Genomic DNA, 26,226 nt, shown 5'->3' on the forward strand with positions numbered 1-26,226 from the left:
CCCTGAAATTAAAAGACGCTTGCTCCTTGGAAGAAAAGCTATGACAAACCTAGACAGCATATTAAAAAGCACAGACATTACTTTGCCGACAAAGCTGTCTAGCCAAAGCTATGGTTTTTCCAGTAGTCATGTATGGATGTGAAAGCTGGACCATAAAGAAAGCCGAGCGCCGAAGAATTGATGCTTTTGAACTGTGGTGTTAGAGAAGACCCTTGAGAGTCCCTCCAGATCAAACCAGTCCATCCTAAAAGAAATCAGTCCTGAACATTCACTGGGACGACTGTTGCTGAAACTGAAGCTCCAATACTTTGGCCACCTGATGTGAAGAGCTGACTCCTTAGAAAAGACCCTGAGGCTGGGCAAGACTGAAGGCAGGAGGAGACAGGGACGACAGAGGATGAGATGGTTGGATGGCATCACTGACTCGATGGATATGAGTTTGAGAAAGCTCCAGGAGTTGATGAAGGACAGGGAAGCCTGGCGTGCTGCAATCCATGGGGTCGCAAAGAGTCAGACCTGAGAGTGACTGAATTGACTGAGAGTCAGGCTCACACTGAGCATTTGGTACAGTGGCTCACTTACCCATTTATTTACTGTGGACTTCGTTGTTGCAACCCAAATTGCAGGAGGGGGGTCAGCTGATCTGTCAAGTTCCATCTGAAACAAGGCACAAAGTTACCGCTGTATGGAATGTTGACTCTTCCGAACTGCCAGGACCAGCTAAACAAAATTAAATATCAACTCCTTCATTCAACACTGTATGGTGATGATACCACAGGCATGTGTTAAAAGCCAGGGATGCAAAGAATGAAAGAGTCTCTCTGATAATGGAATTTAGAGCCCTACATAAATGGAATGGGGTGACATCTTACTAAAAACAAGGGCTTCAAGTTTTAACTGTGGTTAATTCAAGGGTTCTAAATGGGTATAGTCAAAAGGATGACTTACTGTCCCTTTCTGGTTTTACCACTCTTTTGTTTTTATGTTCTTAATAACAAGAAAATAAGTTTATTTCTTCTTTGGTAATGATTGTAGGAAGAAAAAAAATAACCATTCCAACAAGACAGCAAAAGTAAGAAGTACTCATGCAATGCACCATGCCTACTCCCCACCCAGAACAGAACTGTACATCGGGAACAGTTTACTGTGTCCTCCTGTATTTTTAAAATACTGCACATATAAAAATAAATATACGCCTATGTACACATTATGCAAACGAAGTGACCTGCCCACTATTCTTCCTGCACCAGGAAACTGCAGGTCTGGAGACATGAGGACAGGGCTGACACACTGGCAACCAGGAATCCTCTTTAGTTCAGAGTAATTCTCCTTACGTTTACGCCTGTGCTAAATGCTTCTCGTCTTTTCCTGCACAGCCCAGAGATCCTGGCGGCTGCAGGACTTGCAGCGCAGTCTCTCCTCCACACCTGTCTCTCCCCATCAGCGTGCCTCCTGCACACAGGCCGTGTCTCTATGACTTTGGCCTCAACTCTCTTGCTTCTCTAAAGGATTACGGCTTTCGTCCATTAGGCTGTGCCACCTGCTTTAAAGAACTGTACTTGGCCAGTATTATGCGAGCTCTTAGACCACAGGCATCCTCTCAAGTGTCTCATTTGACCTCTATTCTGTTTCAGCTCTTCCTCCTATACTGTGGTCTGAGTGTCAGATGTCACTTAGTTTTGTAGATGATGGGTATTTGAAGTTCTGTTTCCTGCTTTCCTTGTTTTCAGATGATCTCTGAGAAGGGGTTGTTGGTAGCGGGGAGAGTGCTGTCTTTATGCCTCCATTTTAAACCTGGAAATTTCCTCACCTTTGTTTTAATGTGCAATTCTGTGAATATCAGTGAGACTGAACATCTTGTCAATGATGACTGGCCATTTTTTTAGGCTAGGCTTCATTTTTAGTAGGTGTCAATACAGATGGCTTCTCCAGTACCCACCTCCCAGAACTATTCTGAGGCAGTGATGGTGTGCAATTTGAACCTGCCTCTCCCCCTTCTTCAGGAGCTCTCTTCCACATCCCCCACCTGACCCAGAGGACACATTTCTGCTTCACTGTCCACTCACAGATACCCGAACCCCTCTTATTCCTCCTCTAAGGACAGGTCAGGAAAGCCAGCAGAGCTGAGGGGCACCGTGGGGTCAGCTCACAGGATTTGCCAGCACAACCGTCATCCATCCCTGACGTTCCCATTTCCTCTACGGGTGGCTAAGAGGTATCTTTTTTACAACCTAACAGGTGACTCAGCTTATAATATTGATTTTGATGGATTTGGCTAGTGCATCTAACAATCTAAATCGTAAAACTAAAACATACAACATACCTTGAGAACTGGCGCTTTTTCTTCACAAATTAGCACCCGAATATCAGGGTTTCTTAGGTCTGTACAGTAAATCTTCCTGTCCCTCCCTCCAGAGTACACGTGTGTGAAGGCGTCAGTGACCTGCAGAGCCCACACACCTTCATCATGCACTCGGTATGTTGCTATACACCTCTGCTGGCCGAGGGACCAAAGGCGGATGGTCCCGTCTGAACTGCCGGAAAGGCACTGGGAAGAGAGAAAGCTAAGGTCAGAAACCTGCCAAAAAAGATCCTGCTTTCTTGTGCTCTCCTCTTGTCTTCCCTCCTGACTCTATACTGTCAGAACATATCTCTAATAACCTGCATTCCTGCCTCTGATAACAGACTTCTGATCAGCAGTCATCACAGGCTGGGATGACCAAAGGCAACAATACAGGCTCAAGCAGGGAACCCTCTGAGGAAAACTTCCTTGGTGCCTGGCCGCCTGCAGCATCACCATCTTGAGTGCCATTCCACACCTGATGAGGCAGAAACTCGGGTGGGGGCCAGCAATCTGTGTTTTGACAGGCTCTCCAGGTCATTCTGTCTGCTACGCCAAGTTTGACAAGCACTGCACTAGCCCAGAGCCCTGGGTCACACCTCTGTTTTGTCCTCTCACTCACTGCTCTGGATTCATGATGATTCACCAGGTCTCCTGGGTTTTATTGACAAGAGTCAAATGCAAAATCCAGCTTGCCACTCACTCTGTGTGAGCGTGGCTACTTTCCATATGAGCCTCAAGTTCAACACCCCTTAATACAAAATGTAAACCCTCACCATTCAGAGTTAACATTGGCAATTCTGACAATTTCTGAAGGCTCAACCATATGCAAGTTGCTGGTACTCAAACCAGAGCTGAGCACACTGCGTGTGACACAAACAGGGAGAACCAGCCACCCCACATGTGCATTCAGCGGCCTGGCATTCTCTACCAGTTACTGTGGTGACCCGAGGAGAGGGAGAAAAACTTATTTTTGGGGGGGGGGGGGGAATAGTCCTGAGGAGAATGCAACTGTTGGTGCTGGTATATGAAATCAAGCAGGCAAACAACTTCAAAGAAGAGAAGATAGTTGTGGGTTGGGAGACCTGGATAGTGTTTGAACAGGTGAGGCCTTCAGGAATACTAAGGATTAACTGGCCTGCTCTGTGACTTGAAAGGCTTTCAGAACTCTGGACATGTTTAATTAAATAAACATCGTACTAACAGACTCCCCCATAAGCTGTCAGGAGCATCAGTGTTTTAATCATTGATTATAACTAGTTCGTGAGAGAACCGAGACTAACCAGTAAAGACACTGTCAGCAGTGAGGCTGTAAGGAGACCTTCACCACGTGTGTAGCAGCACTGTGCTAGTGCGACGGGGAGCAGGCAGGGAGGAGTCCCCCAGTCCAGGATGAGATGCTTTGCTGAGGTGGCAAAGCTGTTAGTAAAGCTTTGATCACTCAGCTTCTAGACCACATATCTACAGGGAATAAGGTCTGACAACTTTAGGATAAGGAAGGGAAAGATGATGGGTTGGAAGTCCTCACAGGCTGAGTAACTTACAACAGTAAAGAGGTAAATCCCAAACCCAGAATGCACAGCTGAAAGCAGTTGAGGAAATACAGAGTATATTAGAGTTCTACATCAACCTGGATATAGAATACAAAATAATCTTTGATAGTAATCAGTATTCTAAGACTGTTAAAAAGCAGGCCCCCAAATAGACAGCAATCACTTTTAAAGCACCAAGTTGGCAAATGAGTTTGTAGTATTTGGTAGTATGGTTAGAAGATGTGCCTATTTTACAGGAATTCCTGATGTCCTTTAGGACCTAGAGGGTTCATCCAAATACTTCCCACTGACCCCAACCTTCCACTGGAAAAACATGAAGACCCTTTCATTACAATGTGGCTTCTGGGACTAGGACAGAATGCCCCAAATGGTTCTGCTAAGTCAGACTCAGGGGATCAGATCCTATAGCCTGATCAGGTGCTCTGTGCTTCTGCCAACAGAGATGAGAAGTACCAGTGTGCTGGGGCAAGACTGCTGGTGATCAACACACGGTGTTTCTGGGATGGTCACTTATACACAGTTGTAACAGCCGACAGAGAGCAGCCCAGTGGGCAAGTCAGGCGCGAGGAGTGGCCTAATGCTCAAAGAGCCCCTGGGCCTCTAAGTTAGATTCAGCAAGATTTGTATGAGCAAGGAAAATCCCGTGAGTGACATGCAAGGACATGACTGACTCAGAACAAGGTGGCAGCTTGCCCCAATCTCCTCAAGCAACTGACTGAGCAAGTACAAGGAATGAAAAGTCAGCTGGCTTGGCCCGGGAATGCTGGCACCAATCAAAACAACTGCAGTGAAGCGAGACCTCAAATAGTAAGATCTGCTAAATATCCTACCAGAACAAAGGAAGTGAGGCAATAGGCTGACACCGATAGGCTTCACTGGCCTACTATATGTATCTCATCACAAGTCCCTGACTTACAATGCCACCAGAGACCCTACATGAGAAGGGAAACTCTACAGGATTTAATATATACTCTGGTCCAGTAACCAATAACTGTCTCTTCCATGTTGCAAAAGTTCAAGAATCAGTAAGTAAACGTTTCTTTTCCCTTCTCTCTTTCTGCCAGGTAAGTGGCTATTCTAGGTGTTTTCTTGATCAATCCCCTAATGTAAAGATGCCATGTTGCTGGTGGCTAAATTTACATTAGTTTCTTACTGCCAATAAGGAAAATGGATAAAAGGAGAACTAGAGGAGAAAAATTGCTGGCTTAATTATGCACTCTAAGGCAGACAGGCAGCTTTTAAAGTAGTACCAATCACCATCTGTGCTTTCAGTAAGGGAAGCTGCCTTGAGGTGAAGTGCATTTATAACCATATATAAGAAAGCCTTCCTCAGTGATCAATGCAAAGAAATAGAGGAAAACAATAGAATGGGAAAGACTAGAGATCTCTTCAAGACAATTAGAGTTACCAAGTGAACATTTCATGCAAAGATGGGCACAATAATGGACAGAAATGGTATGGATCTAACAGAAGCAGAAGATATTAAGAAGAGGTGGCAAGAATACACACAAGAACTATACAAAAAAGAGCTTCATGACACAGATAACCACGATGGTGTGATCACTCACCTAGAGCCAGACATCTTGGAATATGAAGTCAAGTGGGCCTTAGGAAGCATCACTATGAACAAAGCTAGTGGAGGTGATGGAATTCCAATTTGAGCTATTTCAAATTCTAAAAGATGACGCTGTGAAAGTGCTGCACTCAGTATGCCAGCAAATTTGGAAAACTCAGCAGTGGCCACAGGACTGGAAAAGGTCAGTTTCCATTCCAATCCCAAAGAAAGGCAATGCCAAAGAAATGTTCAAACTACTGCACAACTGCACTCATCTCAAACGCCAGTAAAGTAATGCTCACAATTCTCCAAGCCAGGCTTCAACGCTATGTGAACTGTGAACTTCCAGATGTTCAAGGTGGATTTAGAAAAGGTAGAAGAACCAGAGGTCAAATTGTCAACATCCGCTGGATCATCGAAAAAGCAAGAGAGTGCCAGAAAAACATCTATTTCCGCTTTATTGACTTATGCCAAAGCCCTTGACTGTGTATCACAACAAACTATGGAAAATTCTTAAAGAGGTGGGAATACTAGACCACTTGACCTGCCTCCTGAGAAATCTGTATGCAGGTCAAGAAGGAACAGTTAGAAATGGACATGGAACAATAGACTGGTTCCAAATAGGGAAAGGAGTATGTCAAGGCTGTATATTGTCACCTTGCTTATTTAACTTATATGCAGAGTACATCATGAGAAACGCTCAAATAAAGCTCATGGGAGTAATGGACCGATGGTGTTTCTCATCCTGCCACATTCGTACTCTCCCTTTTCCAACCCCGTCACAATCGATTCCCAGGATCCCCGCCTATGAAGAAACGGCAGCAGTACACGGGAGAGGTGTGTCACAACATAAAACGGTGCTCAGTTTTTGTTTTTTACTGTCTACACTGATGAAAGGTCATTTCTCTACTGCTATAGAACAGATAGAATTGTGACTTATAATTCACAAATTATGTGGCTGAATATTAATACATGTTCGAACATTACCAAAATGTTTTTCTTTGAAATGCTGACTTTAAGTTCTATGTTAGATAACAAAACTACAGTCCATATCTACATAGTCAACTGACAGGACCTGCCTAAGAAACCAGACCCACTGTGAGGATATTTTCTGCTGCCAGAAAGCATTCAATACCAAAGATTCCTTCTGCTTCAAAAATGGAAGCACTTAAAATTATTTTAGCCTATATATATGTGTGTGTTTATGGATGGATGCTCAGTTCTGTCTGACTTTTTGAGACCTCATGGACGGCAGCCCGCCAGGCTCCTCTCTCCATGGGATTTTCCAGGCAAGAATACTGCAGTGGGTTGCCATTTCCTCCTCTAGGAGATCTTTCTGACTCAGGGATCAAACCCACGTCTCCTGTAATTCCTGTACTGGCAGGCAATCCTTTACCACTGAGCCACCTGGGAAGCCCTTATTTTAGTCTATACATAATTGCAATGTAAATCCATGGCTGATTCATGTCAATGTATGACAAAAACCACTACAATATTGTAATTAGCCTCCAACTAATATAAATGGAAAAAAAAAAAGAAACATAATTGCAGATACTCACCTGCATTAGAATTATTCTTAGGATATCCTTTGGCCTTTCTTTAAAAGTTATGCAAACAAGATAATTTCAAAATGTGGATTATTATATGTGCAACTGAGTAGTTTAAGGATTTAAAAATCAGACCACAGTTTATAATGCGTGTAGCTTTTGGTTTAAACCAACTATGCAACAATATAGAAAGTGGGGGAGCTTCTGCTGTATGAAATTTCTGACAAGGTCAGTAGGTAAATGCTCATGTGAACTGCATACCTGTGTGCCATCTCTGTTCAACAGCAATGCTTTAACATTATCTGTGTGCCCTTTTAGCTTCATGAGTTTTGCACATGTTCTTGGATCCCATACTCTTAAAACCTGTGAATCATACAACGTATCATACAAACAATCAAATTTAAATAATAGAAGACTTCTATAAATCAAATGGTAACCATTAAGTTCTGAGATGGTAGTACTACTTCAGCCAATAGACAGTGTTCCAGTGTCCAAGGCTCCCAACTTTTTTAAGTGGGAGGAAGCCTCTTTAATGTAAAAAAAAAAAAGTGCACAGGCCTCCCCACTCCACCCTCTGCCCCCGGCACCACACACATGACAGTAATTATACAGTTATACCCTTACTTGTTCAAATAAAGCCTTTATTTTTAGTATGCACCAGGCAAAACCACTGTCTGTGTATTTTGTAATTACAAAGATCAGACTATTTTGGTTTCTTTGTTTTCCAGTGTTAAAATATACCCCTTAAGTTCCCCCTTACCTTCTCAGTGGACCCTGATACAATGATTGTTCCCAGTTGATTCATTGCCAGGCTATAAATGGAATCTTTGTTCCCACTTAAAGAAGAAGCTATTAAGAACAAATGGAGCTAAATGTTAAAATCATCAGCTGTTTAGTAGCTAGTCAGCACAAACTGCAAGTTTAAATATTTGATTGAGAAAACCTTATCTTTATGAGGACTCTTAAGGAAAAGAAATTTACCTATTATGAGATAATTCTAAATAATACTAGTAAAATTTACATGCCTTCTGGATTTGAGCATACACAAGTGCCCAGTAAATATATACTAAATTGAACTGAACTGTCACTTAAAAAGTTATCCACATAAGTAATATATTTTCAAAGATACACATGTGCTAATAAAAATGAAAACTACAGCTAAACTCACTTCTTACAAATCAAAACAAAGTACTATTTTCACTGACAAAATTAGTACAAAACAAGGCAATATACTTGGTTCTCAAAAAAATAGTTAAAATGGCACTCTCACACATTACCTGTGGAAGGATAATTTGGTACAACTCTTCTGGAAGGAAATTAGGCACTACGCAGCAAGAATTATATTCATGCTCTCTCATTCAGAAGTGAATACCACTGAGGCACACACATAAAACTGTCTATACAGTATGATTCCAACTTTACAAGAAAGAATAAGGATAAACAAACATACTGATTGTGACTAAAGGAATAAATACATATAAAGTATTTAGAAAAGTAACTGCTTCTATTGAATGCTTAATAAATGTTAGCTATTATCATTATTTCCATAATGATAAAAAGCATGTTTGATATCCTCTCTAAACAGTTCTAAGTAGAATATATTTGTTGCTGAATCTATGCCACTAAGCCTCATCTCTGACTGTGGGAAATCCTCCTCTTTCTGCCTCATTCCCCCTTGCTAGTGCCTCTTTCAGGCAGGCCTTACGTTAGAGACAGTGAAATGACGCATTAGGACAGCCCCAGCAGGGACCAGCTGCTGAAGCCCTGAGACTGTATACATTAATCACAGAGAACAAGGGAAGAATAGTGTTTAAACCTTCACACATTTCCTGAGAAAACAGGGCAAAATAATATTTAAGAAATTATAAACACCAGTCTCCCAACCTGCTCTTCTTGACACATACTAGATTACATTAGAATTGTTAGCTATGTCAACATGAGTATTACACGGTCACAACAAATTGGATCTGTCATGCAGGGATCCAGATAGTTCAGGCCCACATCTTGAACACAGATCTTCTAAGTCAGGCTTAGCTAAAAATATGCTCCTAAGAGTCCCTACTGACACCAGGCTGAACTTCAAGTCTAACCTGTCTGGGTCTGACTGGGTAACTGAGATCTTAGTTGATAAGGCATCCATGCTATTAACTCGCTGTGAAGGTTTCTGAATCGTCTCTAGAAGCTAGGATCAGCCTTCCTGCACTCTTCTGGAATTGGCTGGATTCTTAAGGCTGCTCTGAAAGGGTCCTACCGTATTGGCACTAAAAGTCTTCTTTCTTTCCTTTGGGTATTTTCCCATGTGCTTATCAACTTGAAGGCTGTTAGTATCCAGTAACACTTTTCCTGGGGTAGGAAAATGGCAACCCACTCCAGTTTTCTTGCCTGGAAAATCTAATGGACAGAGGAGCCTGGCAGACTCCAAAGGGTCGCAGAGAGGAGTCGGACACAACTAAGCGACTAAGCACAACACTTCTAAAAGTCAAGAGTTGCCTACTTTTGGCCAGGTAATCACTACTTTCATCAGTAATATCTGCCTAGAGTGTGGCCCTGGGCCAGGTAAAGCTGTAGGATAGATATATTAACACAAAGTAATAAGACAGATACTTTTGCGCTCTGGAAGCTTATATGTTAGCTAGGGAGCTAACATGCTATGTACAAAAATGGTCAGGTTACACCTGGAGAAGTTACCATTTTTAGACCACGGTGAGGAACTAGCTTCTGGACATTCTTGGGGATTAGAATGCTATAGGCAGAACCACTGTCTTGATGCAAACTTATCAAATTTGTTTTATAAACCATTCTTTATTTATGTCAACTTGGATCACTTTCAAAGAAATTTTTTCAAACACCTTACTTGTGACGGTGTTATTTGAGGCAGTCAGTGCTGTTAGAGTATTCACATCCCAAAGGAATATTTGTCGGTCCAACCCAGCTGATGCTACGAGCTCCTTATCCTTGGCATATGCTAAGGCCTTTACATAATCCTGTAACAAAACATATCTATTATGATGCACTCTGTAGACCAGCAAAGGAGCCACCTAGAGTACTGAGATCCTAGTATTGCACTAGAGACAGGGAAAACTGCATTAGCTGTCTTACCTTATGCGTCCTTAATGTGGACATGCAAAACCCCTTATGTGCATTCCATACTTTTACTGTTGTGTCAGAAGAAGCAGATATCACTAGAAGAGGCAGAGAATGAACAAACCCCTTAGTAGTGTGTCTTAACACCATTTTAAAGAATTAACTTAAAAAAATTAACAGTCTCAAACTTTCATACATACAAAATGTTCATACATAAATATCTGAATATGTATGTTGAATATTTATAATATTCCTAATGTTAATTCAAACACTTTAACATTTACATATCCATACATACACATATGTATCTAAAAGTTCTTTCTAGAACTTTTTGTATTTTGTCTCAGATATTTTTTTAAATAAGCAAGACAAACTCTTCAATGTTCCAGCTGAAGGTGCAACTAATTTGACTACAAAAAATTTCTCTAACACAGGCTGCAAAATCAAGAAATGGATCTTACCATAAAGAGAACAGAAAGATACTCATCAGGTTAAAAGAAAAATACATATCACACGATTCTATTTATATACAGTGACAACGCAGGCAAACTAATCAACGGTGCTTAGAAGACATGAGAGTAGTGATCTTGGGACAAGGGACAGTGACTGAAAGGGTGGCAGAAGAGGGATTTGGGTAATCTTTTTCTTGATATGAGTGTTCACCTTGTAAAATTTTATTGAGCTGTACTCTCAGGATATGTGTACTTTTCTGTATGTATGGTATACTTCAAGAAAAAGGCTTACATAAAAAATGAAAAAAAAGAAAAAGAAATCAAATTGAATTAAAATCTTCCAGAAGCTCAACAATCCAAAGAAATACTTACATGTTTTCCCATTACAACAGAGTACAATGTCATTCACCCAATCTGTATGGTGTTCCATAGATGCTATATATGGATCTTGCTGAAATTACAAGATAAATCATAAAAATGTCTTTAGTATATTAGAGGATAAAATATGTCACAGATATATCACAAAAATATGATTATGTTTAGATTCTTCAATTAACGTGACACACTTCTTTAAGGTCTTCAAATTTACAACTGAATTCAGAGTAGAATTTCACCAAATGATTGATGCTTCCATAGGGCAGATGTAAACAGAAGTTTTCTTTCAGAACAGTTTTATTACTGACAAAAGCCTAGGTTTCCAGGACAAAGCCCTGAAGTTAGTGAAGGCAACAAGACCTGGGCTAGGCCCTGTATATGACCCGAGTGCAACAGGAAGGGGTTCACTAGAAAGGATGAGACATGAACAGATCTGGGGGATCTGACTCAGCAGTGGTGAAGGTTCAAAGCAGACAGCGGGGACAGAAAGGAAGCTGCTGAGAGTGGTGAGACGCCTAGCTGGACGGCAGACGAAGATACCCACTTCTGCCCTTAGCTTCCTACTGTTGTTTTTACCTGTGAACTGAACATTTCCTCACAGTACTACAGTCTTTCTGAGAGGAAATGGAAGCCAATGGCTCAAGGATCACCATTTCAACTCAGTAACTCAAGATTTTTCTCGTGCTCTCCCTGGGCTCAATTACCAGGAGAGACATTTTAAAGAAGAGTGTTTAGTTACAGCCTGCATCTAAGACAGGAAAGTTCAAGATGCTTCATGGGCAAAGACAATAGCTCTCTACAAGTCTATTTGAGAACTGATGCTATTCAATCTTGTCATAAAATGAGAACCAGAAAAAGATGTCTGAGGGCTGAATAGGCAGCTTTCTAACTCTTCCTGGTCAGTTACTGTGTTTTCCTCAATTTGTTTGAAATGCTGTAAATCTCTAGGAAGGTGACATTCCAATTCAAAAATAGGTTCTGAAAAGCATTTCAGAGCCACAATTTTCTTACTTTCTATGTTTTTAATATGGGACCTCCACTGTTTACACTGGTCAAAGAATTCAAAACTCACTGGGCCAAAATCCATTTAAAGAAACTATCCAAACTGTGCAAAGTAGTGGTTCTTTTTCAGATGGAACATCAGACTTGTACAGCTTGCTAAAAGACACAGCCTTTTAAAATGACAAAGTCAAAAAAAATAAAAATAAAAAAAATAAAATAAAATGACGAAGTCTAACCTCAGGGTTTCAAGGTTAGATTGGGCTCTAACTCTCTGTCATGAACTAGGTATTCAACCATGGTTTCTCTTAGCCTGTTTTCCCATCATAAGGGGAAAGTGGATCATAACATCTGCCTTGAAGGATTACTGTGAGAAATAATCTGGGAAACTGCTGTGGTACAAAGCTAGGAGTTCCTTCTTCCTGGAATCTTCCTTTCAATGTTATTCATAATACAGGCATTCACACAAAATACAAAAAGAGCTCCTTTCCATCTGACTGGGGACTTATCTTTACATATCATTAAGTCCTATTTCCTGTTTTCATATTTTTACATCAACTTTATACTATATAAGACGACCCTATGGGTCTTGTGGGTACAGTAACCACTTTTTTTTTTTTTTGGCTGTACCGTCAGCATGAAAGATCTCAGGTCCCCCAACTGGGGATTGAATCCACCTCACACACACATTGGGAGTGTGGCGTCTTAACCATTGGATGGCCAGGGAAATCCCCACCCTAATCACTTTTAAATGAAGAAAACAAATGTTTGTTCAAGGTTAATTATAAATGTAAAAGCATATTCAATCTTTTTTTAGTAGCACCGAAAAGGGATGCCAAGAAAGCTTTTTGGGAACATATTTAAAACAGAAAAATAAATTGCTGAAAAGAATTCCCCTACCAGAAAAATCTCTAAGCTCCTTTGCAGCAAAGAGCTGTTATCACAAACCCAGTTTATGGAGTCCATGCCTTAGCTAAAACACTTCTAAAACTCCCCTGGGGTGTTTTTCTCAGAGGCTTACTGAATTCTGGTTGCAATGTCTTTATTTATAGAGTGTACCAAATAACTGAGTGCTCAAAGAGATTAAATCTGAAACTGTGAAAGGAACCATATTAGACAGACCAAAATTCACTGAGTATAGATTTAAAATATAAACTCAATCCCTGCCTTACCTTGTGCTGATTGACACTCCATATTCTTATGATGGAGTCTCGACCGGCGGTGAAAAGTCTGTTAAGTGCTGGGTCCAGCTGCAGGGCATTGACCCCATTTCGGTTGTACTTCTCCACTTCATCTCGAATAACATAGGAAACCTGACAAATACATCAAGATTGGCTCTTTATGAAGTTATAAAACATGTGATAATAAAATCTAGCCTTCTAGTGGCCAATCTGAAATTCAAATTTCGAATATAAAACTTATTTCCCAATTTGATAAAATTTTTATTTTGCTCTATAGAGACTGAGGGGCTCCCCCAGACGCTCAGGGGTAAAGAATCCTCCTGCAATGCTGGAGATGTGGGTTCAATCCCTGGGTCGGGAAGATCCCCTGGAAAAGGATATGGCAAACCACTCCAGAATTCTTACTTGGGAAATCCCGTGGACAGAGGAGCATAGAGGGCTACAGCCCATGGGGTCTCAAAGAGTCGGAAACGACTTGGCAACTGAACAACAACATAGAGACAGAAGGGCTGAGCAGAGAAGAGTGACATTGGCTTAGACCAAGATAAGCAAGTCTGAGGCTAAACACTGCAAATGCCTCCTAACTTGACTCCTTTCCTCCCTTGTTTGTCTTTAATCCATTTTCCACAAAGCAGCTGGATGAATCTTTTTTATATATAATTAATTTAACTGAAGGACAATTGCTTTACAGTACGGTGTTGGTTTCTGCCAGACATCAACATGAGTCAGCCACAGGCATACCTGTACCCCCCGCCAAGAACCTCCCTCCCCTCCCCACCCCTCTCGGCTGTCACAGAGCCCCAGTCAGAGTTCCCTGAGCCATGCAGCAAATTCCCACTGGCTGTCTGTTTTACACATGGTAACTGGTTGAACCTTTAAAACATGTAAACAGAAATGTCTTTTAAAAAAATGTAAATATTTTTCCGTTCAGAAAGCTCTCTGGGTGCTCACTCCACTAGACTCAGGATTGGGTCTGAACTCCTCAAGCGCCTCTCAGCCCTCGGCCTTGCTCACCACTCCCACTCCCCACACACATGTTCCTCCAGACGGGCACACGTGCCCGCTCCCACTCCCCACACACATGTTCCTCCAGACGGGCACACGTGCTGATCCCCCCTGTCTAGCTCTTCCTCCCACTGTCTAGCTGACTACCACTGCAGTCTTTAGATTTCTGTTGAAATGATGCTTCCTCAAAAAGGCCTTCTCTGACCTGCCAAGCAAAATAAGGCTTTGCTCTCCATTAACAGACTAAACTTCTTCCTTCAGACCACTTTCCCCTACTCTATTGTTGTTGGTAACAATAACACTCTGCTCCACGGGAAAACCCAAGAGAACCAACCAAAAGCCACTGCAATTAAGAAAAACTCAACAAACTGGGTGACAGCCGAAGCAAAGCTTTTGGATTTTAATGAAATGACCAGTAAGGCTATAAAGGGGGCAGGGAACTTCATTTACAACAGCAACAAAAATAAATATCTAAAAATTCATTTTGCAAAGAAGATACATGCTGTGCAGTGCTTAGTTATGTCTGACTCTTTGCGACCCCATGGACTGTAGCCCACCAGACTCCTCTGTCCATGGAATTCTCCAGGCCAGAATACTGGAGTGGGCTGCGATGCCCTCCTCCAGGGGATCTTCCCAACCCAGGCCTCCTCACTGCAGGTGGATTCTTTACTGCCTGAGCCCCCAGGGAGGCCCAGTCCACAGGATAAGGTACATAAAAGAAACACCTGCGTAAAGGAGACATGCCGTATTGTAGCACCGGGAGATTCAAAAGAAACAATTTTTTCCTAACCTTGTGACTTTAACCTGATTCTGGTCAGAGTTCACTGGATTTTCTTCCTAGAATTTGACAAAAATATTAATATATAGCACAATGTCTTGAGGGGCTAACCCTGTCACCTTTTAAAATGAAAATATACTCTTTAAAGATCTTAAAAGGTATTGCAAAACTACCAGAATTACAAAGGAAGACCACAATACAATATTAAAGGATTAATGGAATAAAACAAAATTCAGAAACATATTTTCCCAATATACATTTTTTTTTCCCAATATACATTTTAAATTTTGATATAAACAGATTTTGAATCAATGAGGGCAGGATAAATTATTTAATAAATTATCTAGGAACACCTATTGGGAAAAATAATATTATTTTTCTAAATCTTAAACCAAAATGAATTTTCCTAAGGAGTAAAGATTGAAATTTAATAATCTAATCATGAAAATACTTTAGAAAGATGGCACTCTTTGCAAAAGAAAAGAGGAACACTGATCCAAACCAAACTACAAGCCAAAACTTTCTGTACATACAAATGTTCACAGCAGCATTAAACTCAATAGCCAACGAATGGAAATAACTCAAATGCTCATCAACTGACAAAGGATAAACAGAATGTGGTATGTCCACACAATGCAATATTACTTAACCATAAAAAAGGAATGAAGTACTGAAATATGCTATGACACAGATAAATCTTAAAACATTATGCTAAGGCCACAAAGTTTATGAATTTATTTACATGAAATGTCCAGAACAGGTTCCATAAATCCACAGAGACAGAAAGTAGATTAATGGTTTCCAGGGGCTTGGACAAGAGAAGAATGGGGAATGACTACTACTGAGTATGGGATTTCTTTGTCGGGATGAAGGTGTTCTGGAATTAAGTGATCGATTTACTTTGTGAATATATTAAGAATCCGTGAGCTGTACACTTTAGAAGGTAAATTTATGTGAATTTTATCTTACTAAAGCTGTTATTTAAAACAAAATGAAGTTCTGAGTGTCCAAAATTAACAGGAGCAAAGTTACAAGGCAAACACCTAACGGGAAAAAATGAATACAAAAGACAAAAGTTTACTCTTGACAACATACAAAGATTCCCTCGATAACAATAAGAAAAAGTCAAACTCTCCACGAGAAAGAGTAAGGAAGGTCATGAAGAGGAAATTTTTTAAAAAGCCAAGAAAATAGCCAACAAACAAAAATAATGAAAGCTGTGAAATGGGTCAGGGTTGTATACGCAAAGACGATGAAGATGTCTTAACCCAGTCTTTTGGGTGCAAGTAACTGTAACTGAAATCTACTCAAACCAGCTTAAGTTGTTTTATTTAAAAAGGAGAATTCAAGATGAATTTAACAAGGATATCTAACAGAGCCCAAGGGCAGGAAATACAGTCATGACTCATAAGAGACATTTTAAAAATAAAATCATGGCACTTCTCTACTGAAGCTTTTCACTGCATTTAAAGTCAAGTCCAAATTCCCCACATGCTTTGGTTCCACCCTGCATCTTCACATTCACCTCAAACTAAGTCCCCCTACGCTCTTGCACAACAGTCACACCAAATTCCTTCCTGTTCCTCAAACACATCAAGCTCTTTCTCATCCTAGGGCCTTCAAATTTACTTTTCCATGTGCCAAGATCTCTCCTGTCTCCAATCTCCAAAACAACACTATTCTCCTAGCTTTTACCTTGTCTGCCTTACCCTTCACTCACCAGGTCTTAGCAGAAAAGCTGCTGTTGTTTAGTCGCTGAGTCATATCCAACTCTATGCGACTCCATGGACTACAGCCTTCCAGGCTCCTCTGTCCATGGGATTTCCCAGGCAAGAATACTGGAGTGGATTGCCATTTCCTTCTCCCGGGGCTCTTCCCAACCCAGGGACTGAACCCGGTTCTCCTGCATTGCAGGTGGATTCTTTTATCACTGAGTCACCAGGGAAGCCCTCCCAGAAAAGTAATCTCTGAAAGGCTTTCCTTGATTTCCTTCCCCTATCACTTCCTCTACTTACTTCTGCAGTTCTTACCATGCTGCATATTTGTATTTTTTGCCATATCTTCTCTATTAGGAAAAAAGCTACAAGAGGGCAAGGAACTTGTCTACCTTGTTTTCCCATCACTGTATCCTTACTATAGTATTTGGCATATAAAAGGCATTTCACAAACGTTTGCTGCATGAATTAGATACTGAAAAACCATCAGGAAGCTGGCTTCAATGTGAGTGTCAGTCTCTCCTGATGTGTCTCTCTCTGGGGCTTCAAGGCCCCTCACCTCCGTTTCTCAGTACACTTCCTTTAATGGAGATGGAAGAGCATGTATGAATTTTTATTTTCAGATTTCTGGGAGACGATCTGATTGGCCCAGTGGGAAAGAGTCAGAGAATAACACCATGTGTTAGGTCCTCATCCCCGATGGAAAGGAACTCTTAGCAACAGGTCTGGGCCAACCTCTTTAAGGGCATCTATTAAAGATGTGTGATCAAAACCTGTGAAGAACTAGAAGTATCCTCGTTGGATAAATTCTGGCACACACATCTATAAAAGTGAGCACTCTTTAATCATTAAAAACAGTGGTGCAACTCTAGACTGACTGACACACGAAGAAAACCATGATGTATTTAAGTGACACATGCATGGCCCAACACGTTAATGTACAATAATCACTACTATAAAACTGTTGCAGAATATTCAATATATGTTTATAAATAAACACACAAGTTTAGAAGGCTATACATATATAAAACTACCAGTAGTTACTTCTGAGCGATGGAACTACTGTGACTGTCATTCACTCATGCCTTTTTAATTCAATATGTTTTATAACAGGCGTATATTACTTAGTTTTTTGAATTTATAACAGTTCTTATCCAACTAATTCTTGCCTGTATTCAGAAAATCAAATAGTACTGAAAGGCAATAATGAAAAACTGTCTCCCTGTTGTTTGGGTAAGACTCCCCACACCCAGTCTTAATACTCAGAGGTAATTAATTTCAACTCTTGGTTGTTTCTGTTAGACAGCTACTGCCAGACTGCTTATCCTACAACTTTCTGACACCCATTTTAGACATTGCCTATTTACTCAAGCTATGGTAGATTAGGATGTAGCTCTGGAACTTCCCCCAATACTTCTCTCCTTTCTACTCTTGCAATATAGATAGATCTACCACTATTTTGAGCTGAATAAATAATCAGTGTGACACTGTTGGACTGTATGTAACTGCTGTCTATTGACTAGCCAAGTAGTGTATTATAAATACATTTCCCTCCTCAGAGAGTTTTTCATTTTCCCTAAGAGTTCCTCCTTTCCTTCAACGGTTCCCACTACTTTAATTTCAATTATCTTTAACTGCTGCACCATATGACAGCCCAGCAAGAACCCAGCTCGGCCACCCTCTTTCCCAGGAGGCGTCCGCACCCCCGCCCCACCTTCTCGCTTCAGCCTGGCCTGGCTGCCCTCTCTGGCTGCGGATTCAGCTGTCACCTCCAGTGCCTCCCTTCACTACTCTTCTGAGTTAGAGCCACTGGTTCCTGCATTCCAGTGTCTCCTCTCCTTGTCACTTTCCCAGAAGTACATCCCCAGGACCCTAAGAAAATTACACAGAAAAAGGTACATGGGAGGCGACTTAGCTGTTGAATGCCTGAAAAGGTCCTCACTTTTATACTTGCTTTGGCAGGAGAAAGAAATCCATGTAGGAAAAAGTCAGCTGCTGAAGCTGAAGAGAAGTTGAAGCTACTCTAACCTCCTCTAGCATCCAGTGCTGCCAGAGTTCAAAGCCGCTGTTTCATTTAACTTTAAGGTGACCTCATTTTCATTCTCTCCGGCACCACAACCTCAACACTCCAAGATTTTAGGATCTTCTTCTTTTACTTGGTGGGGTATTATTTTGGTGTGTGTGTGTGTGTTTTTTTTTTTTAAATCATGATCATCTGTGGTCCTTTTATCATTAATTTTGCTATGCACTTTGAAAACCCTTTCAATTTAGACACTTTCAGCTCTAGGAAATCTTCTTATATAAATTTATCAGTAACTATCTCTGTTTACTTTGCTCCTTCTTAAACTTCATCAGTCAGATGTTTGAACTTTGAAACTGACTGTTTATCTTTTTACTTACTTTTGTAAGATTTCCTTTACTATTTTATAACTTTGCTATTAATTTTTTTTAGTAAATTTTAGTCCGATAGACAAAATAGGAACAGTATCTTCAGTAAGAAAATGACTAGATCAATTATGGTCCATCCATTCCATGTAGTCATTAAAGAAAGAATTACAAACAATGATATGTAAAACTTGTTGTTAAAGACAAAAAAACATTGGCTGTAGACAGAAGAAAAACAGGATTCAAGTCTTCCAACAAATACTGATTTAAGCCTCCATCAGCTGCCAGGCTCTATTCTAAAGGATAGAGTAGTTAGGATAGAGTAGCTGAGGATATAGCACCGAGCACAGAAGCCCTCCTGAAGCTTCCATTCTAGTGGGGAAAGAACATTCTAGTGAGAGAAAGAATGCTCCAGCAAGTTAAGTGAGGCTTTTTCTTCTCAAGATATAGGCAAGCTTTGCAGGCAGAAGAGATGGATGTAAAAGAAAAAGAAAAGTAGAAAATTCTGGAGACAGAAGCAATAAATGAGTGAGTGAAGTCCCAGAAAAACTTCATTTAGGCAAAGTCAGGAGTACAGGCAAAGGCAGAGAAGATGAGCACTCATATCTGACTTGACTGACTTAAAAAAAAAAAAAAAAAGGAATGAGATATAGGAACTCCGTAAGGGATGAGAGGCCAGCCCTTCAGTAGGAAGTATGTATTTGGAAGAGAGAATTAAAGGGACTCTGACAGGGAGAAAAACAACAGGGTATTCCCACAGCAGCAATCTCCAGGTAGGTTACACTAGGAAAGCCTGCTTCCAAGCTCATTCAGTGGCTGAATTCAGCTCCCTGGAGATGTGGGCTGGAGGGCCCTGTTTCCTTGCTGGCTTTTAGCCAGAGATCCACACTTGCTCCTGGAGGCTGCCTGTAACCCTTCTCATGCTTTTTATGTGCCCTCTCCTGCAACAGAAGGGCCCTCTCACACCTCATCTCTCTCTGATTTCTGCCTCCAGCAAAGCAAGTTCTCTGCTTTTTAAAGGTTCACATGATTAGATTGGGCCCACTGGGATAATCCAGGATAATCCTCCTATTTTAAGGTCTGTAACCTTAATTACATTTGTAAGATCCTTTTTATCATGCAACCATAACATATTCCCAAATTCCAGGGATTAGAGCATGGGCATTTTGGGGGGAGGGGGATTCTGTTATTATAGTAACTAAACAATTTTTTGTATAAAAATAAATGTGGACATATTACAGAATGAGTACTAAATCACAGTATTTTTAAGAAAAGAAAGCAGACCTAAAAGCATTGCAGGCTAGCAAAGAGGACACTCTGGGCTATTCCCCAGGCTTTCCCAAGGTGTCATTAACTCATTTCTACTTGCCTCTCTAACAGACACCTTTAATCACTGCATGTTTCCAATTGAGCTCCTTACAGTCCTCTCCAAAGAAGCTCTTCCTGTCTTCCTCACTGATGAAGTTACGGCAACTCCGTTCTTCCAGCTGCTTAGGCACAAAACTTTAGTGGCAGCCTTAAACTTCTCTCATCTCACATCCTGCCAGCAAGTCTTGTCATCCAGAATTCAACCACTTATCATCATCTTGGGTGGAGCCACCATCACATAGCACCTGGATAGCTTAAATAGTTACTGATTTCTGTGCTCTGCCCTTGTTCACTGGCAGTCAGATGATCCTAAGAAAACACACTTCTTCTGCTATAAATCCACCAAATGCTTCCTACCTCACCTAAGTTAGTTAGTTAGTAAATCCACCAAATGCTTGCTGTCTCACCTAAAAGTAAGTCAAAGCCCCAACTATGGCCCGCAGTTCTCTACATGACCAGGCCAGAAGTTACCTCTCTGATTTCAGCTCTAGCTCCTCTTCTCCTCTTTCACTCCATGGCAGCCACAATGGCAACTTTATTATTCTGCAAATAGGCCAGCTACTTTCCTACCTTAGGACCTATGCATTTGATATTCTCACTGGAATGCTCTTCTCCCAGGTGGCAAATCTCATTTCCTTCAGATACTTACACAAAAGTTAGCTTCTCAGTAAGGCCTTCTCTGACCACCACAAACAAAATTTCACATTCCCTCCTCTGCTGCTTTTCACTATCTAACCATTTTTGACATTCAAAGATTATTTTCCCCTCAACATAATATTATGAAAAATTTAGAGCACATATAAAAGTTGAAGGAATTACATAGCAAACATCGATATACCAACATGAACATATTTTACAATTAACATATTCTATATTTGTTTTATCTTGTACCCAGCCATCCATTTGACACGTTATTTTTCGATAGCTTTCATATTAAGTTGCATATCATCAATAACAATTCTTCCTAAATACTTCAGCATGTATATCATCGACCAGAGTTCATTATTCATTTATGGCTCCTTTTTTGAAGGTAAAAGTTACATGCAGTGAAACGTACAAACCTTAAATATACAAAAATACTTCTGACAAATTAATACACCTGTGTAGTACAAAACCCTACCAAGATATACACATCACCACCCTAGAAAGTTCCCTCATCCTCTTCTCAACCCCGACACCCAACTCCCAGACAATCTAGAACTGACTTTTTTCACCAGAGATTAGTTTTGCCTGTTCTACAACACCTTATAAATGGAACCACACAGCTCTTTTGCTTAAGGCTACTTCCAGCTCTCAGGCTAAATCTGCCCAAAAAATCGGCCAAATACGAATAATTCTTACATGTGGTTTTCCTGTTCAATCTTGTGGACCATGACTTTCTGCTTCTATCTATGTTTCAAGAGTGTTGATTTTTAAAAGTATTCTAAAAATCAGTCTTGCAAATAAAAATAGGACACTTTCTAGCCTAACTTCTAGTCATGAGTTAGTAAAAAGCTCCTACAGAGGTTAGCAAAAAAACCTCCTAAGGGCCAAATCCAGGTCAAAGCCTGTTTTGTAAACAAAGTTTTCTTGGAACATAGCCATACCTACTCCCTTGGGTAGTGCTCTATTGCTGTTTTCATGTTATAATGGCAGAGTTGAGTGGTTATGACACCTGCATATTTTAGGCCTACAAAGCCTAAAATATTAATATCTACCTTTTTACAGAAAAAGTTTACCGACCCCTGTTTTACTGGATGTCATACAGGCACTGAAACTTTTATTACCTATCCTATATAAAAAGTAACTCACCTTGGACATGTGGCTAGCTTATAAGGGTCTTTCCTTGAGAAACTAGGATTTGCCATCATTCTACAACCTTAAGAAAGTCTCGAAAATTCAACAACCCAGAACTAGGGCTCAGAATCAGGTGTAAAGATAATGCTGCGCTCTTACTAGGTCTAGCATAACTAAATATTTGACAGGGAAAGGGGGTTAGTATTGGTAGAAAAGACATTTGTTGGTTGCCTCTCTATCCCCCACTTCTTTTCAATATTTTCCTCAAGGCAAGCATACCTTAGGAGAAACTGTGCAGGGAGTATTTAAGAGACTTTCTGTTCCATGGATAGGATGGTGAAAGGACATGAAGTCCAGGACAGGAGAGGCCACCATGCCACCAAAAGGGAAGGCCTAGATCTAGGAGTTTGGAAGCAGTAAGGACAATGAGTAGGTATGCCTCAGTGCTCAGTCGTGCCGGCTCTTTGGGACTCCACGGAGGTCACCAGGCTCCTCTGTCCATGGGATTTTCCAGGCAAGAATACAGGAGTAGGTTGCCATTTTCTCCTCCAGGGAATCTTTCCAACCCAGGGATCGAACCCACGTCTTCTGCATTGGCATGTGGATTCTCTACCACTCAGCCACCTGGGAAACCCCAACTTGTAGGCAGCCTAAGGTTAAAGCTGATTTTACATCACTTCTTAGGGTAGAGTCACAGAAAGCCTACTGGTTCAAGATTTCCATGAAACTAGCACCACCTCTTGAGTTATCATTTACATAAGTCAACACATAAGTTTATTATGTGAACCTGGTTATGTTGGATTGGGGCTCATTTCCAACCAAAAAAAAAAAAAAATCCTCTGGTTATGAAAGACCAAGTATTTATATTCTTGAACCAACAATGAGTACTAGGGCATGGTTACTGCTCCTCTACCAGGAACACTGGTGACTTTTGTTGAACCTCATGGCAAGAGTTCTGAAGCAAATAAGGAAAGAGCCACAAGGGAAGATGGAGAGAGAGAACCAATCAACAGACCCATGCTGCTGGAAAATCATAACATTAAAGGGAACGCCAGGGACTGAAAAGATTTGCTTTGACATTGATTACCGAAGCTCCATCATATATCTAAATTCACACATTTGTCTGCTCATGTTTCAGATAATCACAAATCCACCCCTTCCCCTCATACTCACGTCCAGCTTCCTCAAGTTGAAGATAGTAGGACTTGTGCTCATTCTTCATTATGTCTATAATTAATAAGCAGTATGTTTGGACCCTTCTCCATTGGTTATTTATCAATATTATAAGTCTCAATGGTTCTTTCTGGCCTACTATTTGATAATGGAGCTTGGGGCTATTGCCTCTTGGTACAAGAAAGAGAGCCAAGAGGCAAAAAATATTTCTGTAGCCATATATATTTTTTCCAAGATGGAAAGATTTTTTAAAATTTGTAAGACCAAAGAATATCATAAAAATGTTAAAAAAATAAAAAGGTTCACATATTTTAAGGTAAAAGGTATCTTGTTTCCTGCCTTACCAATAATCACACAATCTAATACCCCAGAGATAATCACTGTTAATATCCTTGCAGACTTTGAAAATGCATTATTTCCTGTGTGGAAATGGGACCATGCTATGTTGATTTCCTATTCTGACCTCTGGACATCTTTTCTTTAATATAAATCTAGCTTATCTTTTCAACTGCAAAGTAATCTACTATACAAAAGTACCTAACTTATCTGCCAACTGACTACTGATAGACATTTTGATTTTTGTTTTTCACAATGACAGCATTCCTATAATAAACATCCTCACATGACAAAAGATAGATGCATATGTACTTTGATAAAACAATTTTTCAGACAAGGAACTGCTGGATCAAAGGGAATGCATATTTAAAATTTCGAACAAACAGCAAAAGACAAACCAGTGAATACCATGACTCCATTTTAGAGCGAAAAAGAAATCACCTAAGTTGAGTACACATACATGAAGAAGCATGGAACACTAATTTTCTACCAACAACAACTCTGTCTTCCAGAGGACATTTGAACATGTCTAGAGTCAGTTTTGGTTGTCACAACTGGGAAGGTGCCAGTGTCTAGTGGGAAGGCAGGATGATGCAAAACAACAGCCCTCCCACAATCAAGAATTATCTGGCCCAGGAGGTCAATAGCACTCAGAGTGAAAAACCCTGGGTCGGGATTATATCTCACACTCTCCAAAACAGTTTTCTGTGAAGAGTGGAGCACAATAATCATTTATACTTTTGTACTGTTTGTGGTTTTTGTTTTGTTGTGCAATGAACATGCACTAGTTTAAAAAACACTTTCATGAATGAAAGTTCATCCTTGTATTGATATAAAAATCCTTCTCTGTGCCTTCTCATATTGGTTCTATACCTTAGGGACAAATTCTGAAAGACTTAAACAAGACTCACTGAATTTTCTCTGCAGCCAACTGATAGTAGAAAGTTCTTTTGAATGCTCTTCCTAGGAATCAATTTCAAGTCACTTCACCAATCTGACTGCTATACCTATTAAGAACAAAGTGCTAAGTACTGATTCCCAAGTTCCAGTTTTGCACTCTGATTGGTGAAGAGTGAATTTATCATTCTCCCTCATTGTGCATACAATGGCTCATATTCAGCTTATTAAAACACTCAGTTTTTCCACACATGCTGCAGCTGACTTATATTCCCCCATCCTGTACTTTTCTATTGCCTTTTAAGTCTAAATTCAAGAAACTAAGACACCTGATTAACTCTCCTTAATACCCTAAGCAATGTAGGGTAGCACTGCCCTACCTTAGGGCAGTAAGGGGAGTTTTCTAAACACTAGAAAACAATTAAGTTACACTTAAGTTTTAGTCAGGAACATACATTCTCACCACCTGCCCTATGCACTTAAAAATCACTTAACAGGGTATGCTATTTTAGATTCTTGTTAATGTCACTCAATTCAACAAACATCTAATCAGAGCTGAGGACACCATACTGATCAATGAGATCAATAAAAAAAAGAAGTGAACTGGTCAGAAGATTTTATGTCCAACAGCCATTTCCTGGGGTTACCTCAATGAAGGAATCCCTTGTCCAGATTACCAAATAGTCACTGACTTATATGTAGCACTACATATACAGCTGCGTTTTATAAAGAAAGCTTGGGTGCTACTTATTCCTGCACTCTTTCAATTCTTTACACATTTTGGGGTCCAAACTAAGGCTCAGTAAATGTTTAACGAGTAAGTGCACCGTACTATCCCCATTACAGACAACATACTGCAGGTAATTAGTAATACTGATTTTGAAGCTGAAACTCCAGTACTTTGGCCACCTGATGCGAAGAGCTGACTCATTTGAAAAGACCCTGATGCTGGGAAAGATTGAGGGCAGGAGAAGGGGACGACAGAGAAAGAGATGGTTGAGGCATCACCGACTCAATGGACACGGGTTTGGGTAGACTCCGGGAGTTGGTGATGGACTGGGAGGCCTGGCGTGCCGCGGTTCATGGGGTCGCAAAGAGTCTGACACGACTGAGCTGAACTGAACTGCAGGTAAACACCTGTAATAAGGCTTTTACTCCTCAGATCGTTGAAAACAATAGGTAGCAATAACTCAAACGTACCCAAAACAAAACTGTATTCATGAAGACATAAAGCACACACGGGAGGCTTAGGAACTCTTTACTTCTGAATAATACTATACATTAGAGAGACAGAAAAATTCAAGGATGCACACTGAAGATGAAGAAACGGTGAAAATATTAAATTCCAAAACAATGAAAATTACAATTCTCCCACGAACACCGGCACACTCCCACGTCGTTTCCACCTCGCGGGGGAGAAGGCTCACGCACAAAAGGCGACGGGGGGTTCCCAAGTGCAGAACCTCCTCAAAAACCCGGCAGGGCTCAGCAGCCACGCCACGCCCCCGCACGGGCCCACTCACTCAGCTGTCCGCCGGGCGGGCAACAGTCCGCAGGCCTGCGCCCCGACGCCGCTGGGCACAGGGCTTGGGAGACGGACCAGGGAAGGGGGAGGCAGGTGGGCGGGGAACAAGCCCAGCCCGACACCGCAAAGCACTAGCCTACGAGACAGCGGATGACCTGCAACCCCGAGCTCCCACCTGCGC

General features: G+C 40.8%; 1 protein-coding gene across 2 annotated transcripts in view; it reads right to left on the reverse strand.

The window, feature by feature from the left end:
* WDR48 (WD repeat domain 48) overlaps positions 1 to 26,226 on the reverse strand; it is a 45,559-nt gene that overhangs the window by 19,041 nt on the left and 292 nt on the right. For both annotated transcript variants that reach the window (XM_043442322.1, XM_043442321.1), the window contains exons 2-9: positions 13,079 to 13,219; positions 10,905 to 10,983; positions 10,096 to 10,178; positions 9,851 to 9,980; positions 7,757 to 7,845; positions 7,258 to 7,359; positions 2,324 to 2,548; positions 583 to 657 (exon numbers count right to left, since the gene is read on the reverse strand). In XM_043442322.1, the coding sequence (XP_043298257.1) occupies positions 583 to 657; positions 2,324 to 2,548; positions 7,258 to 7,359; positions 7,757 to 7,845; positions 9,851 to 9,980; positions 10,096 to 10,178; positions 10,905 to 10,983; positions 13,079 to 13,219 (924 nt within the window). The remainder of the gene's footprint in view (positions 1 to 582; positions 658 to 2,323; positions 2,549 to 7,257; positions 7,360 to 7,756; positions 7,846 to 9,850; positions 9,981 to 10,095; positions 10,179 to 10,904; positions 10,984 to 13,078; positions 13,220 to 26,226) is intronic.

This window comes from Cervus canadensis, chromosome 22, assembly GCF_019320065.1.
Source record: "Cervus canadensis isolate Bull #8, Minnesota chromosome 22, ASM1932006v1, whole genome shotgun sequence".
Taxonomy (NCBI): Eukaryota; Metazoa; Chordata; class Mammalia; order Artiodactyla; family Cervidae; genus Cervus; species Cervus canadensis.